This window comes from Chelonia mydas, chromosome 15 (genome assembly GCF_015237465.2).
Source record: "Chelonia mydas isolate rCheMyd1 chromosome 15, rCheMyd1.pri.v2, whole genome shotgun sequence".
NCBI lineage: Eukaryota > Metazoa > Chordata > Testudines > Cheloniidae > Chelonia > Chelonia mydas.
This window is the reverse complement of record NC_057856.1, coordinates 1,677,722-1,695,801: the sequence shown is the minus strand read 5'-3', so window position 1 is coordinate 1,695,801 and position 18,080 is coordinate 1,677,722. Positions and strand designations below refer to the sequence as shown.

At 45.1% G+C, this 18,080-nt stretch overlaps 1 protein-coding gene across 9 annotated transcripts in view; it reads left to right on the top strand.

Moving 5' to 3' along the window:
- The window catches only part of NF2 (neurofibromin 2), a 112,606-nt gene that overhangs the window by 70,966 nt on the left and 23,560 nt on the right, over positions 1-18,080 (top strand). For 3 of the 9 annotated variants that reach the window (XR_005222339.2, XM_037878366.2, XM_037878365.2), the window contains exons 14-16: positions 8,759-8,889; positions 10,615-10,774; positions 13,111-13,155. Coding sequence is in view for 8 of the 9 variants with exons in the window: in XM_037878366.2 (XP_037734294.1) it covers positions 8,759-8,889; positions 10,615-10,774; positions 13,111-13,146 (327 nt within the window). In the remaining variant the exon portion in view is untranslated. Of the gene's footprint in view, positions 1-8,758; positions 8,890-10,614; positions 10,783-13,110; positions 15,202-18,080 lie in introns of those variants that run through there. The other 6 variants (XM_037878368.2, XM_037878363.2, XM_037878370.1 and 3 more) reach the window with 4 other exon arrangements.

The window sequence follows — 18,080 nt, the reverse complement described above, 5'->3', positions numbered from 1 at the left end:
CTTCAAGGGAGGAAAAGCAAAAGTTCTTCGAGTGATGTCCCTTTTTGTGCTCCACTTCAGGTGTCAGTGAGGCCCAGCACCGTCAACTAGAGATTTTCGGCAGCAATGTCGGTCAGGGCCATGTGTGCATAGTAGTGGTTTCGTGCTCCTGTTGGCACCTTGACTAGTGCGCGACCTGACCCCCTCAGTTCCTTCTCAACCATCCTCAGCCTGAGACAGAGCTCTGGGGAAGTGTTCCAATGTCATCTTCTACAAGAAATAGTTTAGATAAGTTAGTTGTATACTTAATAAGAGATTAGTTAGTTTAAAAAAAATTTTTTTTCTTACTTCATCATTGTTCCCCCTGGGAACACTCAACTGCCTGAATGATGCTTGGTTCCCCAGGCTTTAAGAGATGTGGCCCCTGCCGCGAAGCGATGCCGGTCTCCAATGGATACTCCTTGTGTTTCCGATGCCTTGGTGAGTTGCACAACCCTCAAAAGTTTGCTCACTGTAGTAGTCTCAAAGTGAGAACCAGGTGTGACCATGATCTCCACCTCAAACCGATTCTTATGGAGAAATCGCTCCAACCGAACTGGAACAACAGACCTCCCCATCCACTTCGGAATCAACTAAAGACAAGGCTCAGTCCTCGACAGTTTCGAAGAAAAGAGTATCGACCTCTCCGCAGAGAGAACCACAAAAAAAGAGACTTTCTCCTGACTGGTCGCTGTCCTTGGTTCTGACCACCACACGGGTGAGCACCTTTAAGGCACTGGGCACCTCCAGCACTGTCTGTACCGGGCCATCTGCTGAGCCCAAAACAAGAGACACGGAATCAAGGCATAAACATAGACATGCCTCCTCCACGGCACTGACCACAATGGTGTGAGAAACTGCACAGAGACCCTCGCTGACAGTCATGCCGCCATCACCTGCACCATCGACTTTGTCAGCATCGATGGACAGAGTCCAAGATGGTGCCGCCCACAAAGGCTAAGTCGAGCTGAAAGATACTGGCTCACTCTATGGCTCCATCTAAGACTACATTGTCGGTACCACAAGTACTGCAAGCAATGGCATCACAACAATTTCTCAGTCAAACAGACATTTCAGCCTCCTCAGTACTTCAGTCCCCCTTCTTCAGTACTGATGGCTCTCCAGAATGCATCGCCACAGACCAGCCTATACCGCCTATTGCACCATCAATGCTGAGTGACGAAGAGAATGACGAAGAGGAGGAGAGTGCCTTTACTTCGCAGCATTCCTCCCCTACAGAATGCGGAGTACCAGGGGTACCCTTTACGGTCTAAAACTCAGCATAGGCACGCAGTCCATCCATGGTATAGACAGCCCTGGATGTGTCCCCCTGTGCCAATCCCCATGCAGTGGCCACCCTAGGCCCCATAGGCGGCATACAGGGCTCATAATATCGGACCAGTATCTCCACCTACAGGCAAACTCAGATCACCTCCACCATCCCCCAGTCCACAAACCTCAGTAGCCAAGGAGGACACTGAATAAGAGCCCGTATCACCGCTGACAATTCCTCTTCATCGCCAGATGAAGCCATTATGCCACCATCTCCTACCGTGGCATATGATTTCAAACAGTTTCAAGAACTGTTCAAATTGCATTGAGAAAGGACAGCCCCCTGGAGGAGGTCCAGGACACACAGTACAAACTGTTACAGATTTTACAAACCTCATCCACCTCTAAGATCCTCTTGGCCATAAATGACACCATCCTGGAAACAGCAGAGAAGGTATGGCAAACACCAGCTACCATCCCATCAACGTGCAAGAGGGCAGACAGGAAATATTATGTGCCAGCCAAAGGAATGGATTTACTCTTCTCCCACCCACCACCCAACCCTCTAGTAGTTGAGGCAGCAAACTAATGTGGCAAGCATCCACATTACAGGTCCACTCCGCAGGACAAGGACCTCATGAGGCTCGACCTCTTTGGGAGGAAAGTATATTCCTCAGCAACTTTGCAGTTCAGAGTAGCCAATTACAGTGCTCTCCTACAAAGTACTACCACAATAATTTTGGCAAATTATATGAATTTACCAACAGTCTGCCGGAAGAGAAGCAGGGCCAATTTAGAGCCATATTGATGGAGGGACAACTGGCAGCCAGAAAGGTCTTGCAAGCATCCCTGAACGTCGCTGACACAGTAGCACAAGCAACAGCTACAGTGGTTGTCATCTGTAGGGTGTTATGGCTACAATCTTCAGGAATTCCAAAAGAGTTGCAAGTGAAAGTAGAAGATTCCCTTTTGATAGGGAACAACTATTTTCCACCAAAACCAATGAGGTCTTGAGCGACTCTCTGCACACTGGGTACTTACACACGTCCCACCAAACGGAAGCGCTACCAACCATACCCACAACATAGAGACGCATCATTCCAGAGACCCTATGAGACGCAAAGACAAAGACGGAGACCATCTCTGGCTACCAACAGTCTCATCACAGCTGACAGCGAACAAACAGTTTTGAAAGATTGGTCCAGGGTCTGAACAACCTCCCCCACCAGACAGCACCACTGACAAATACATCTCGCTTATTTGGCCATCGATTGCGACCATTCAGGGGCAACAATCACCATGGACTGTTGGGTTTTAGAGGTCAAGATTGGCTATGCTATCCCCTTTACCTCTTGCCCACCCACCTTACTCCTGTCCCCATCCCTCTTCAGGTACTCTTCTCACAAGCACCTTCTATGACAAGAAGTAAACCATCTTCTTCAGCTTGGTGCTGTGGAACTAGTACCTCTGCAATACAGGGGGAAGGGTTTCTACTCCCACTACTTCTTAACCCAGAAGAAAAACTGGGGATGGAGGCCTATCCTAGATCTCAGGACGCTCAACAAGTTCGTCCAATCCCAGAGATTCAAGATGGTCACACTAGGTATGAGAATACCTGCGCTGGAATGTGGGCACTGGTTTTCAGCCCTCAATCTACAAGATGCATATTTCCACGTTACCATACACCCAGCTCATAGACAATTCCTGCGATTCACAGTAGGAAGCAACTACTACCAATACAGGGTTCTACCCTTTGGTCTTTCCACTGCACCAAAGGTCTTCTCCAAAACTCTCAGGGTAGTTGCAGCACACCTTTGTAGACAAGGAACAGTGATTTTCCTGTACCTAGACGATTGCCTCATGAAAGGCCCTACCCAGATGGCAGCGACAGAGATCACCCAGAGAGCCCTCACACTCTTCCGGAACCTGAAACTATAAATAAACATACAAAAGTCAACCCTTGTATCCGTGCAGCAGTTGGACTTCATCGGGGTGCACCTTGATTCCATACAGGTCAGAACGGCACTACCAGTGAACAGATTCATGACAATGATCAACCTCATCTCAGTATTCAACACTAGTCCACGAATCACTGCATGAACCTGCCTGTAATTGTTAGGCTATAAGGCAGTTACAACCTTCATAGTAAGACACACAAGACTACACATGCACTGCCTTCAAGAGTGGCTGAGTTCGGTGTATATACGCAACAAACACAGCCTAAACAGAAACCTAACACCACCACCAAAGGTACTGGAATCCCTACAGTGGTGGACAAGACCAGAGAATGTGTGTGCGGGGATCCCCTTTCATCAGGATCTGCCATTGATAATAATCACAACAGACGCCTCATCTGAAAAGCTTGGGCGTCCTCCTGTACCACCATACAATTCAAGGCAGATGGTCACATGTGGAGACCCAACTCCATATCAACCTACTAGAACTGCAAGCAGTACACAATGCCTGTCTCTACATTCTGCCACTCATAAAGAAAGGAAGAGTACGAGTGATGACCAACAACATTGCATGCATGTTTTATATCAATCAACAAGGAGGGGCAAGTTCCCACTCGACATGCAGTGAGGCCATGAAATTATGGAACTAGTGCATCCACCGCCACATAAACATCTTGGCCTCCTTCCTCCCCGGATGTCAGAACATGACAGCGGACACTCTATGCAGACAGTTCTCTCAAGACTACGAATGCGAAATGAACCACACAGTCCTATAATCCATATTGCAGCAATGAGGCTTTCCTCCTATCGATTTGTGTGCAACATCACTATACCACAAGTGACCACTCTTCTGCTTGAGAGCAGGATTGGGACCTCAGTCATTAGGGGATGCCTTCCTCATCACATAGAATCATAGAATATCAGGGTTGGAAGGAGGTCATCTGGTCCAACCCCCCCTGCTCAAAGCAGGATCAATCCCCAGTTTTTGCCCCAGATCCCCAAGTGCTCCCCCCAGGATTGAACTCTCAACCCTGGGTTTAGCAGGCCAATGCTCAAACCACTGAGCTATCCCTCCCCTCCTATATGCATTCCCACTGATTCCACTGCTCTTGAGGGTGATACACAAGATACGTGCCAACAAGGCCAAGGTCATACTGATAGCCCCAGTCTGGCCCAGACAGACCTGGTATCCCTACCTAATGCGCATGGCAGTATGTGTCCCACGAACTTTCCCATGAAGAACAGACCTTCTCTCTCAGGACAACAGTCAGGTTCTCCACCTGAACCTGGAGAAACTTCACCTGAAAGTGTGGCTCCTTCATGGTTCTATCACCACAAACTAGCCTGTTCGGAACAGGTTAAACACGTTATTGAACAGCAGGAGATCAACCACACGTAATGCTTACCTTAAAAAGCAGAAAAGATTCTCCATATGGTGCCAGGACAAATAGTTCACTACAAGCACAACACCACTTCTGCTAGTGTTGGACTACCTACTAGAATTAAAGAATTTGGGCCTGTCCATAAGCTCCATTAAAGTACATCTCATGGCGATTACAGTTTTCCATCGTAAGATTGACAGAATATCGATATTCGCGCATCTAATCACCAAACATTTCCTCACTGGCATACAGAATCTCTATCTGGAAGTGCAGCAACCTGCATGGGATCTAAACCTGGTTCTCAAACGCCTCACCAGACTCCCATTTGAAACTCTGGCTATTTGCTTCTTGCTCCATCTATTGATGAAGGTAGCATTATTGGTCGCAATCAGCTCCGCCAGACGAGTAAGTGAGATAGGAGCACTAATGGCCAATCCCCCATACACTGTATTTTTTAAGGACAAGGTCACATTGAAACCTCATCCAAAATTCCTCCCTAAAATATCATCATCCTTCCATCTAAACCAACCTATTCACCTTCCCACATTTTATCCCAAACCACATGGGAGCACACGAGACTGTTTTGCACTCTCTAGATGTTAGATGCGCAATAAGTTTTACCTGGACAGAACAAAGCCTTTCCGAAAATCTCTAAGGCTTTTTGTCTCCACGATGGAGTGATCCAAGGACTCTGGTATATCTACATAGACACAGTCTAAATGGATCTCCAGGTGCATCCAACTCTGTTACCAAATGAATAAAACAGAATTGCCAAGAGGGCTCAGATCTCACTCTACCCGACATCAATAGCTTTCATGAACAATGTACCAGTCCCAGACATCTGCAGAGCTGCTACTTGGGCCTCTGAGCATATGTTCATCAACCACTATGCAATTACCCAAGACTCATGATCAGACTCTATACTAGGCCTAACTGTGTTTTTCTCCACTATGCACACAACTCCAAAGTCCCTCCCTGCACTCTGTGTCCATAGCAGGGCACAGCTCTACAATCACCTGAAGTGGAGCACCCACACGGACAGCACTCGAAGAAGAGGAGAAGGTTACTCACCTTGTGCAGTAACTGAGGTTCTTCAAGATGTATGTCTCTGTGGGTGCTCCACTACCCACCCTCCTCTTCTCTGCTTGGGAGTTCGCAGTAAGGACTCTACAGTAAAGAAGGATTTGAGGGGCGTCTAGTCGTACGCACGCTAGTCAAGGCGCCAACAGCGCCGCAAGATGACTACTGAGCACATGTGGTCCTGATGGACACTGCTACCGAAAATCTCCAATTGATGGCACTGGGATGCACCGACATCTGAAGTGGAGCACCCACAGGGATACACATCTTGAAGAACCTCAGTCACCACACCAGGTGAGTAACCTTCTCTTAAACCGCCTCAGTTTAGTAATCACAGTTTGCCCTGGGAATTTTTCACTCGTTACAAGTTTCAGAGTAGCAGCCGTGTTAGTCTGTATTCGCAAAAAGAAAAGGAGGACTTGTGGCACCTTAGAGACTAACAAATTTATTTGAGCATAAGCTTTCGTGAGCTACAGTTCACTTCATCGGATGAATTTGTTAGTCTCTAAGGTGCCACAAGTACTCCTTTTCTTGTTACAAGTGTAACCTAGGATTACTGCAAATGAGAGAAGTGAGATGGGAAAATATTTCCCCCAGATTTGAAGCTGTTGTACCTGACAGCACTTTGTGTATAATTGGTTTCACTGTTCTTTGCTCCCTATCCATTCTCCAGTGCATATGATCAGTTAGCCTGTTCTTCACCTGCTTAGGTGGCTCTTCCATACAGCAACAGTGAAGAGAGGGAGGAATGTAATTGTATAACCACAGAAAGTTGGCATGGGAGCTCAACAGATGTAATATCTGAAACTACTGTTAAAATTTGTAAAACTTGAAATCTAGTAATTTTTTAACAAAATATTTAAGGGCAAAAAAGGAACCATTATCATCATCTAGTCTGACTTCCTGCATAGGCCAGAAAACTTCATACAGGTAAAGCTGTCCAAAGTGCCTAAGTCCCACTGAAAGTCCATGAGATTCAGGGTCTGTCTACACTGCAGTCAGGAGGTGTGACTGCAGCAAGTGTAGACTTGCCCAAGCTAGCTTTCAGAGTAGCAGCCGTGTTAGTCTGTATGTGATCTAGCTAGCTTGAATAACAATAGCATTGAAGCCGCGGCAGCATGGGCTGAACAACGCTTCCCAGGACACTGGATATATACCCAAGCAGCTAGCTCACGCTGCCATGGCTTCATTGCTATTGTTGTTCAAGCTAGCTCGATCATGTCTATGCATGCCGCAGTCACACCTTTGATTGCAGTGTAGACATACCCTTAGGCTCTTCAGTCACCTAGGCTCTTTTGTCTATTTTGTCTCTCTCTGAGATTCTGGAATTTAGAGTCACAGGTGTCCCTTTGAAGAGTCTCACAGCAATATTAACTTGATTGCACTGCACACAAAAGCAACAGGATAAGCTGTGTGTTGGAAAAGAAACAGGAGTAGGAAATGGTATTTACATTGCATGCACAAAGTGGGTAAATTAACGTAACCCTTGTGCCAGGCCAAGCATCTAGCTTCAGCTGCCTTGTTCTCACTGCTTTTGCTTGTACAATATGTTCCCATTTCAGCTCCAGTTCTTCAGGACAAATGATGATGTCCCACTGGATTTGCTCATTGCAAGCGAGGGACAAGCTCCTATTGCCTGTGAAGTTTATGCCTATGGCAAGGGAGGGAGGGTTATTGTGCAGAGTAAATCCATTGCTATCCCAATCAGACCTGCTGCTGCCAGCCTTGGACTAGCTATAACAGTCCTTGGATTATCTTAATCTAGGGAGGAAGGGAGGGAGACCAAGCACAGCATTCTAGTCTGTGAAATCTGCAGACAATTCCTGCCCTCGGTCCCAGAGTCAATACACACAAAGCATGGCCTTATTCTTGACAGTTATTGTCAAACCTCCCACCAGCCTGTAGTCCTTTATAACACCTTTTGCTATGATCCCCCAAGACAGACAAAGTTGGGGCAGGTCAGCCTTTGGCTAGGAGACCTTAAAGGAATAGTTGTGCAGGAATTGGTGTTGGTGATTTTAGTACATGGCGCTCTTTCCTTTGAGTCAATAATGAGCCGGTTCCTCAGCATAATACTAGAGGATGCTGTGTGAGATGAGGTGCCATCTTCCAGATGAAGCTTAAAACGGATGTTCTGGCCAATCCTGACAATTGAATATACCATGGAACTTTGCAAGGGTCAGGATGTGTTTGTGTCTGAGGTCCTGACCGGTTTCTGATTTGGATAATTCCATTCTGCCACCCTTTTCTCTGCACTTCCAATTGATTCTTCTGTCATAGAGGGTTTTGTACTAGCACCCTTTGCTTCCTGTCCTTAACTGGTATGCAGTTTTACTGTTAAATAGCTGCCGAGTTTCACCCCAGAGGCAGCTGCCTTCCAGCAGTCTTTAGTGATCCTTGTATATATATATATTAAATAAAAATAATACCTAGCTTTTATATAGTGCTCTTCTTCAATAGATCTCAAAGGTCAGTATTATTATCCCCATTTTACAGATGGGGAAACGGACGCATGGAGAGGCAAAGTTACTTGCCCAGGGTCACTCAGCAGGCCAATGGCAGAGCTGGGAATAGAACCCAGGTCCGTTGAGTCACAGTTCAGTTCTCTATGCACTGGGCCATGCTGTCTCTCCTAAAGCACTTAAAGTGTTAGAAATCCTTCAGCATGAAAGGCACTATGTTTAATGTAAGTAGTTATCTTTTATTTCTGCTGTGGCATATGCTAGATTCTTCCGATGGTTTTGATAATGAAGGTATGAGTCACATTGTCCCAGCAATACTCTCAGACCCCTGTACACAGTAAATGAGATACTTTCTTGATCAATGTCGTTGGAGGCAGCATAACGTCCTTCAAAAGGGATGCAGTGAATTAGCACATAGCCAGCATTGTCCATGCAGTCAGTGAGCCAGCTCTTCACTAAAGCACAATTACGTAGCTTCTTGTATTACAGGGTCAGCCATTGTCTTATCTTTTTAGCTTTCTGCTACAGAATGCTTCCAGATAGCAGTGGCTGTGTGTCCAAAGATGATTAATCTGTGCTTTCTCTTTAGCAGCCCATGAACTCAGGTATGACAGCGCTGCCTGCTGACCTGCCAAGTTTCAGCCTCATCAGTGAGAGCCTCTCCTTTGACTTCAAAGATACAGACATGAAGAGACTTTCCATGGAAATAGAGAAAGAGAAGTATGTAGTTGCTTCCACAATCTGTGTGCACAAGTCAGAATAGTTCCTTGTGTAGCACAACTGAAAATGAATGTTGTTACGCCTGATGAATTTGGCCTATTGTTCTGAAATGGTAGATCTCTGATTGGTGGCAATGTGAGGCAAAATGGGAAGGCCTCAACATTTCAATCTGCTGGAGCAGACCAACAGAGTCCCTGCCAGGCATGTGGTGTAGTTGTTAAGAAACTTAGTCTCCTATCCTCCAGGATAGGTTCTCTATGTTGCCCTGGTGGAATCCTGATTCATTGAGACCAAGAGCTTAGCAGGATTCAAAACAGGTTTGAACAATGAGACCTGTTCAGTTACCATGTTAAAAAACAGACGGGATATACAGTCATCTGCTGTGGACATGAGCTAGCCACTAACTTCTTGGGATTTGAATGAAATTTCCCCTATAGTCTGGTTAGTCCGTAACTATCCATTCTGGGGTTTCTTGAACCTCTCAATTATCTGGTGCTGACCACTGTTGGGGTGAGATATTCAACTAAATGGACCACACTCTGATACGGTATGGCAGTTCCTATGTTTTTACCGTATATGGGAAACTTGAGATACAGAGAGGTTAAATGACTTGCCCAAGGCCACAAAGGAGAGGATTAGAGCTGGGATAAGATCTCAGGAGTTTCCAATTTCCAGTCCAGTGCTTAAATCACTAGATCACATCATCCCTCTCTAACCACACAGCTCAAATGATAAGGACAAAAATATTCTGTCTGTGTTGATCCACTGCAGGAATGTCTGCACTCTTCAGGTGCTTGGGTGCAGTTTGTAACAGGGCCTCATGCTTAGCAAGGTAACCGGGGATGTGCTGGTATTTTGCAGTCTCTGCATGCTTGGCCATGTGTTATTGCTTGGGTCTCGGTACTGAGTCACAGTCTTGGTTGCTAGAGTGTGCTAGGCAATGCATTATGGGAGACAATTAAGGTCAAGAGTGACTAACCATTTTAGGGTTCAGAGTAGCAGCCGTGTTAGTCTGTATTCGCAAAAAGAAAAGGAGGACTTGTGGCACCTTAGAGACTAACAAATTTATTTGAGCATAAGCTTTCGTGAGCTACAGCATCCGATGAAATGAGCTGTAGCTCACAAAAGCTTATGCTCAAATAAATTTGTTAGTCTCTAAGGTGCCACAAGTACTCCTTTTCTTTTAACCATTTTAGGTGCATCAGTTTTTGGGGTCCTTGACACCTTAAGGAGACCTATATTTGAGACAGTGCTGAGCCCCCACCCTCTAAAAATCAGGACCCTTTAAGACATTTTAAGGCACCCAAAATCACTAGTCACTCTTGGGAAATCTGGCCTAGATGAATTGAGAACTTCATACATTTTGGTAGACTGGGTTTATAAATACACTGTAGCGTAGAACAGCATTGTTCAAACCGGTAGCTCTCGTTGGCATTGCAGAGGACTAACCAGCATCATGCTGCAGCTACTAGCAGAGATGCAGAGGTGTATAAACATCATCTGGCCATGCTAAACTGGCTATTTTTTCATGCCTACATGACATAGTTTTGCTCTTGAATTGGGTATCTGGCATCTATTTTTAATAATGAGCAAACTGCTCAGTTAGTTCACCGTACAGCATAAACTAGTGTAATCAATTTCATGCTCTGGGCATGATGAAATTAAAAGCCCCTATCAGTTGTCATGGAACCACGTAACCACAAGGCTGTGTATTGTGTGTGCCAGAGTGGAGTACATGGAGAAGAGCAAGCACCTGCAGGAGCAACTGAACGAATTGAAGACCGAGATTGAGGCGCTGAAACTGAAGGAGAGGGAGACAGCGCTGGATATACTGCACAACGAGAATGCCGACCGAGGCAACAGCAAGCACAACACTATTAAAAAGGTACCCAGGTTCCTACCTTGCTCCTGATGAAATCTTCCTATTTTTTTAAACAGGGCTTAGACTTTGCTCAAGGAGTCAATAATAATATTTTGATTTAGGTGTCTGTCCATGAATGCTTAATCCAGACCACGATTTAGGGAGACTGTGCAAGAACTCTAGGTAGTTCAGACTGGTGTGTGTGTGTTAGTTACAGCTTGACTTCACTATGTGGGTAAGTCAACCTAAGTTATGCTACTCCAGTTACGTGAATAACCGTAGCTGGAGTTGACATAGCTTAGGTCGACTTACCCGGGTGTCGTCACTACGCTGTATTGGTGGGAGATGCTCTCTGGTCAACATACCTTAACTCTTCACAGAGAGCTGTACTGGAGAGTGCTCTGCCGTTGATTTAGTGGGACTTCACTAGATCCGCTAAATCGATCCTTGCTACATTGATTGCAGCAGCATGGATCTTCCCTTAGTGAAGACCAGCCCTTAGTCTGGGAACTAGAGAGCCAGGAAAAACCACAAGGGTCTCTTTTTGTCCAGCAGCTTCAATAAAGCATTTTGTTTATATTCATCACAGCCGACTCCTGTCTATTTCCATGCTGTGAGAGATACTACACTATACATTCCTGAATTATGGATCCTAGGTGGAGAAGCCTAGTCTGGATCTAGGCAGCCAGTAGTCTCAACCCTTCCCATCTCACTTACCATAGAAAGACAAAAGGGGGCAGGTGGGTGTGTCAGGTTGACTGGTCCTAAATCTTGTAAAGCTTTAAAAACTCATAGTAAGATTCTTGAATTGCACCTATTCCATGAGGTAATTGTTCATTACCCCTTGTTTCAAGTCACTATCTGGATCCAGGAGCTACCTGTACTTGGCCAAAGGATTTAAAATGACTCTGCCTTACTGGCATCAGCATTAAGCAAATTAAAAGGTCCCAACAAAACTTATCCCTTTTTAAAAACTGATCCAGTTTCTTCTGTTGCTGAGAAACTCTGCTACTCAATCCCCCCAACAGGGGAAATTTTAACAAGGGACTGATTTTATTATTATTTTTATTATAATGGGAAATCCAAGCATAAAGAGTGGCTTCCACCCAGGCTTTCTTACAGTCTGCTTTCTTTTGAAGGGTTTAGAACTCCTAAGATATATGCCAGAGGCTACAATTTAAAGGGGACAATGCCAGTGTTAAAAGTCACACTTTAAAAATTAGATCTTCCCTGTGTTACTAATCCCACCTGAAAGTATTAAAACAAAGCATTTCAAAGTTCTGATTTGCTCTGCCTTTCACCATGGAGTGTTTGATTTTACTGTCCCAACTGAAAGCGGAACAAAGAGTAAAATAATCTAGCAGTTTCACTTTCTAGTTCTCCTGTTCTAGCCCTATGCTGCCTGGGTTTCCAGTTGAGAGAGAGAGAGATACTGATACTTAAATGCTCACAGACCTTGTGTTTTTAGAGTCTGGAAGCCTTTTTGTTCATATTAGACTTTGATAAAGCTCTCAGTTTACACTGCTGGAGAGTCCCCTTTTAAGCTGAAAATGCTAAATTTGACCTCTGTATACAATCTCAAAAGCTGTTGGCAGAGAGGAGAGAGAGTCCCATTTGTCTCATTCAGGAAGGTGGCTAGGCATTCATAAATCGTGAGTGAATCGTCATTGCAATCAGGACGGTCTACTCAGTCTTTGTTCACTAGCTGAAGCTTGAGTCTTGTCCTCTCCGCTTGTCTTCTGAAGTATTTTCTAAGGGGGCAGCAACAGAGAAGCTCTGGCACCACTAGGTCATGTTGCCTAGTGGATAAAACACTGGACAAGTCCTCAGAAAATTGGGGTTCTGTTCCCAGGGCAGCCATTGCCTGCTGCCCTTGGGCAAGTCACTTCACCTGTGCCTCAGTTTCCCCATCTGTAAAATGGGGCTAATGCTACTGACCCGCTTTATAAAGCGCTTTTGAGATCTGCCAATGAACAGCACTACCTAAGAGCTAGGGATTATTGTTATTTATTATCTCAGTCAGTGGAGCAAGGATTTTTAAAAATTGAGTCTGTTAGCAAGAGGAGTTAAAGTAAATACTCAGACAACTTGTTTCATGCCATCTGGGTATGAGGAGGGCTTTAATCTTTACCACTATGACGGAAGGGGAGATTTGAGACACCTGACATAGAAAATTATATCAATAGTTTTTCCCTACTTAACTAATAACCATCTCACCTCTCCTGGACACTGCTAAACACTCCAGCCCGACGGGCAAACTGTACAGATTGCACAAATGACTTGGCGCTGCTCAAATCACAGAGGAATTTGTTTTGTTTTTTTTTTTGTTTGTTTTTGTTCATTTTACTTTGCTGGTTTAGCCTCAAGCCCAAGGCAGAAGACCTATCTGCATTTGAGACTTCAAAGTAGGTTATTCCAAGGTACTCTGTGTGTGGTGATGGGATCACCGTCTGTAATACTAACCTGCGCATGAGCTTGCCTGTGAAACATGCTGCTATAGCCAACTGTCAGTGCTGCAGCCCCCAAAGTGCACCATGAGCCTGAGTCACTTCAGCAGTGTGCTTTGCAAGCGCGAAAGCCAGTGCCATGTCCCGTCCCACCCTTATGTGGATCAGAAGAGCATGTAATAGACAGCTGGATTGTTGTGTCTCATCTTGTTTGTGGGGTTCACAGCTTTTGTCTATTCACTTCTGTCCAAAGTCCTCTTGGTGGTGTCCTCCTTGATGAAAGTTGAACTGGGACAGTAAGTGGGGAGTGGAATAAATGTGGAATGTCTCACATGCCTGATTCCACTTCACTGCATGTGGGTGGAAATCTACCAGAGAAATGGATGACCTTTGCAGACTCCGCAGGGTGTTGCAAAGTAAAGTGGAAGTTGCTTCCTCCTCCATTTGCTGCAGATGAAAATTCATGAGTTTAAAAAAAAACCAAAAAAAAAAAACAACCTCAACTTAAATTCACTCTTGATGCTGCCACTTGTGCTTCAAAACTGCCCTGTGGAAGCCATGCCTCTGTCTCGGAGCAGAGCAACCGGTGAACACAGAGTCAGCATCTCTCGGCTGAGAGCTGCTTATTCAAGAGTAGCGTCAAGGGAAACAACTGAAGCCAGCCGGTATCTGGAAGCATCAACCAGGCAGGCGTGCAGCTAAAGCTAGTCCTGTGAGACTAGCACAGTTAGAATTGTTTGCCACAATTGGTACCCAGAGACTGGTATTCTCAGTTTTAAGGGCCGCATTCTCGTTCCTTGTCTGCAGTCCTGTAGAATCCTGGAAATGGAAAAGACCTTTAAGTCCCATCTTGACCATCCCATTGGGAGCACAGTTGTTCTCTATAATCCGTTCTCCAGGGCGTTATCCAGTCCATTTTTAAATGATTCTGGTAACGGTGCTTCCTCTGGGAACCTGTTTTATTGATGGAATGTTAGCTGAGTAGCAATACTGCCTTTGTCTCTTTCATCGCGATGCCTACATTTCACAGTGTTAGTACCATGGGGGGTAGCGTGGCCAGACTAGGAGTCTGGACAGGGAACCAATGAATCTTTCTTTATTGCCCTAATCTCTAGGGGCCAAATTCTGCTCTGTAACAGGCACACAACTCTGTTGCAGTCAGTGGGATCAGAATCTGACCATTGCAGCCTAAACTAACGCTACCATCTCTCAAATTTTGTCTCTTTCTCATCTTTCATCCCTCTGCTGCAATGCTCTTGCCCTACTTCCTCTCCCCGAGTGTACTAATGCCTCCTGCTCAGTTAACACCGTGTCTGTTGTCTACAGTATGTGCTTTTCTCTAAAGACTTAGCTTCTTGGATTAGCCTCGGTCCGTGACGGCATGATGCAGTTTACTGACTTGTGTACCTTTGTCAAGATCCTTTTGATACCTCAAACAGCTTCAAAGGTGGTATCTCTCTTTACCATAGCCAAAGAGGAAGCAGTTGTGTCCTGATCTTCAGACACCGGAGGGCTGCAGTAGGTCCTGTCGTAGCATTGAAAGAAGAAACTCTGTGACTGCGTGTCACATTAGTAGCCTCTCTCAAATGCAAGCAGAAAGCCTCTTGGCAAACTTATTTTGAAACACAGTGTTCTGTAGTGTTGTGGGGATCAGGTTGGCCTAACACATGAAAGGCCCCTGGTTCAAAACCAGGAAGAGATGCTTCAGTCTTGGGAGGCAGTGCAGCCTGTGGATAGAGCACTGGGTTTGGAATCGGGAGACCTGACTTTTTCTGGCTCTGCTGCTCTGTGCCTCAGTTTCCCCATCTGTAAAATGGGGATAATGGTTCTTTTCAGAGTGCTTAGAGTTGTGTGGATGTGTAAGAGCTAAGTATTATTTGGAATTTGATTTTATCATTGTATTTTAGTTCGTTTCCTATTTAATGATACACTATTACTAAAACTGGGGGAAAAGAAAGATGCCCAGAATTTCACCTTTCTGGATGTTCAGTTTTGAGTCATTTTTCCTTCCCTGCCGTATTTTATTTTTCAAATTGATCAGTGTTGTTGCAGGATCTATTTCTGAATCAAAGATGTTTGCTCTGTGTAAAAAGTAGCAGCAGCAAAATATTAGAGCTTCTTTTATAAAACAAACAATCTGCAACTCCAGTTTTACAGGTGTGAGTGGCATCTGTAGGCTGAGTGTGTGGAGAGCATTCTGTTCAGTTAGCGCTCACCCAGAGGGATGCTGTGATACAGGTTAAAGTGTTAGCCGTAGACCATTCAGTACTAGATCTTGGATCTGCATTGTTAATGGAGTGGTTTGGATGCTTATTTGAGCTGTCCAGACCTCTTGCATCTACATGGCAGGACTGTGAATCATTCAGTCAAGATTTTGTATAAGCAATCTGCTCCTTGCTGCTCCTGGCTGAACTGCAGGTGCCCTAAGAAAAGCCATTCTCATTGTATTTTGGCATTTCCTGCCCTCAGGATCAAAGAGGCCAAAAAAATGAAATGAAAGTGTGTAAAGTGGCATTGAATGACTTCATTCAGATTTTGTCACCCCTCTGAAAGGTTTGGGTCAAGTGTTCAGATGGGGCAGGATGAACATTTGTGTTGGAGCCTGCTGTCCCATCTCTTAATCTGCAGTTATTTTTAAGAAATTCAGTGTCATCTTTTAATTTGAGCAATATCCAGTTGTGGGCACAACACTGGGATAAAATGAAGCACTGACATCTCTTGAAAGAAATAATCCATTAACTGTAAGAAATTCTGGTTCTGGAAGGAGCCCCTTCTGTAATTAAACCTGATTCACAGCAAATGTTGTTTTTGTGACCTCTGGGTTTTTGTTGCCTGCCTTTGAAGATGCCTGCTAAATTTTTCATGTTTAATTATGTGGTTAACATGCTAATCCCTTTTTATGAGCTCTGTGGGCACAGCACAGGCATCTCATCTGGAAACTGATTTCCTTCCCATGTAGCTTGTTCTCTCTGATGCCGATTGGCTCTACTAACTCCAGCTGGCTCAGCTTCAGGAGGGTTTGCTTCTTAGACTGCTGTAGAATATAAAACTCAAGGCATTTTCTCTTCTCCACACTCTTTGACTTAAGGGGCCCCTCTCAGGACAGATAACAAAGCTCTGCTTAATGTCAACAGGATTGAACAGAATTTGTTGAGGTGTTGATTTTTCCCCCACTTCCTTTTCTCTTGCCTGGATTTCTCCACAGGGGGTCAGTGTGATAGGTGAAGTACCCAGTCTGGGAGCAAGGCACTGTATGTTCCTAGAGCAGTTGTCTTGTTGTTAGTCCATGATCTGGTAGTTCTGCAAATGGGAATCTTTTTTCATGCAGCTGCCATGTCTTCCAGTGTCCAGGGTTTCCATTCAATGATTGAAGCAAGGTGTAAGTCAAGGTGCATTCTCCGATGGGATCCTCAGGTGAAGCTTGGAGATCCCTTGGTACCCTGAGAAGAGGGGAAGGGATGTAATTCCTTTTGGCCAGGTTGACATTCCTTTGCTCGGTAAAAGCCGAGCCTGATGTTCATGGCGCTGTGTAAGCTCTTGCTCACTGTGTAATGGCTGTTTTGTACCAGCCCAGTCAACAGCTGATTGATTCCTTTTTAGAGAAGCTCTGAAAGTGGAAGTAAATATATAAAATTTGTCTTCTATTTGTGAAGAGCCCTCTCTGTGTTGTCAGCTGGAGTTTTGGTAGCCCACTTCAATCGTCAATTATTTACCATCAATAGGCTGGCCTTGCTTACTTTGTGTCTTTGGGCTGGGGATGGTAGCCCTGCTGCATAGCTCCAAGTATAGCATGTTCAGCTAGTTTGGATATTTGGAAGCTGACTGGATATCAAGCAATGGAAGGGGTAAGTCAGGTTCAGAATCAGGAGTCAAACTTATAGACTCAACCTACTTTTGTGTAATCCTCTTGACATTCCCCTGCCAGAGCCCTCACATCGACACTGGTAATGTGCATGTTAACAATGCAGTCTCATGGGGCAGTGCACCCTGGCACCTACAAACACACATTCTGGCAGCAAAAAGAGGAGTGTGTGACTGCAGGGTAACATCCCTGTAAGAGCAATCCCTACTTCACACTACCATCTCCCTGAGAACTAAAACGGCAGGTAAGGTGCAAGCCCAGCAAGTCAAAGGAGAACAGCTCTGAGTGCTCAGTGGCTCTGAAAATCAGGCCTGTAGAGCATATCTAGGGGTCCCATAAGGCCATATCCTCACTAACCTTTTCTTTCCCATCACGGCAACCTGATGCAGCTTCATTGGTATGAGTATTTGTGTAGACAAGGCACTAGCTTTAACAGCCATGTGCTCTAGACCTCCTCTGAGCCAGAGAGTGAAACTGACTAGAAACATAAAGGAAACTGACTAGCTTTTTTTTTTTTCTTGTTCACACTGAATGAAATGCAGCAAGTAAAAATCAGGGCTGTCATCTTGCCAGCATTTGGAAGGTATCACCTGCAAATTGACTTTCATCTGCTCCCATTCAACACATTCCTCACCCAAGTTGGGAGGACAAGGAAGACCTGTGCTCTGGCCCCCAACCTGAGAGGAGTAAGGTGGTGTGGGAGCAATAGAAATAGAGAGATCACCAAGGGGAGTAGAAAATGGGGGTGGGGGAGAGGAAATACAATGGGAGTCTTTAAAATAGAGAGGGACAATTAAAGCATCCAGCTAGAAGTGGAGACTAAGAAGGGCAGATGTGGGAATGGGATGGGAAGCAAGAGGGAGCGAGAGAGTGTTTGCTGTATACAGTGTTTTGAATTTATGATTTAATAGAGACTGTAGCTCTACCAACAATCTGAAGATGTGCCTTGCCATGCTTCGACTGGGGTGCTGGGGGTAAGACCTGCCTCTCTTGGGGGGTATATGTCACTCGCCCCTTGAGG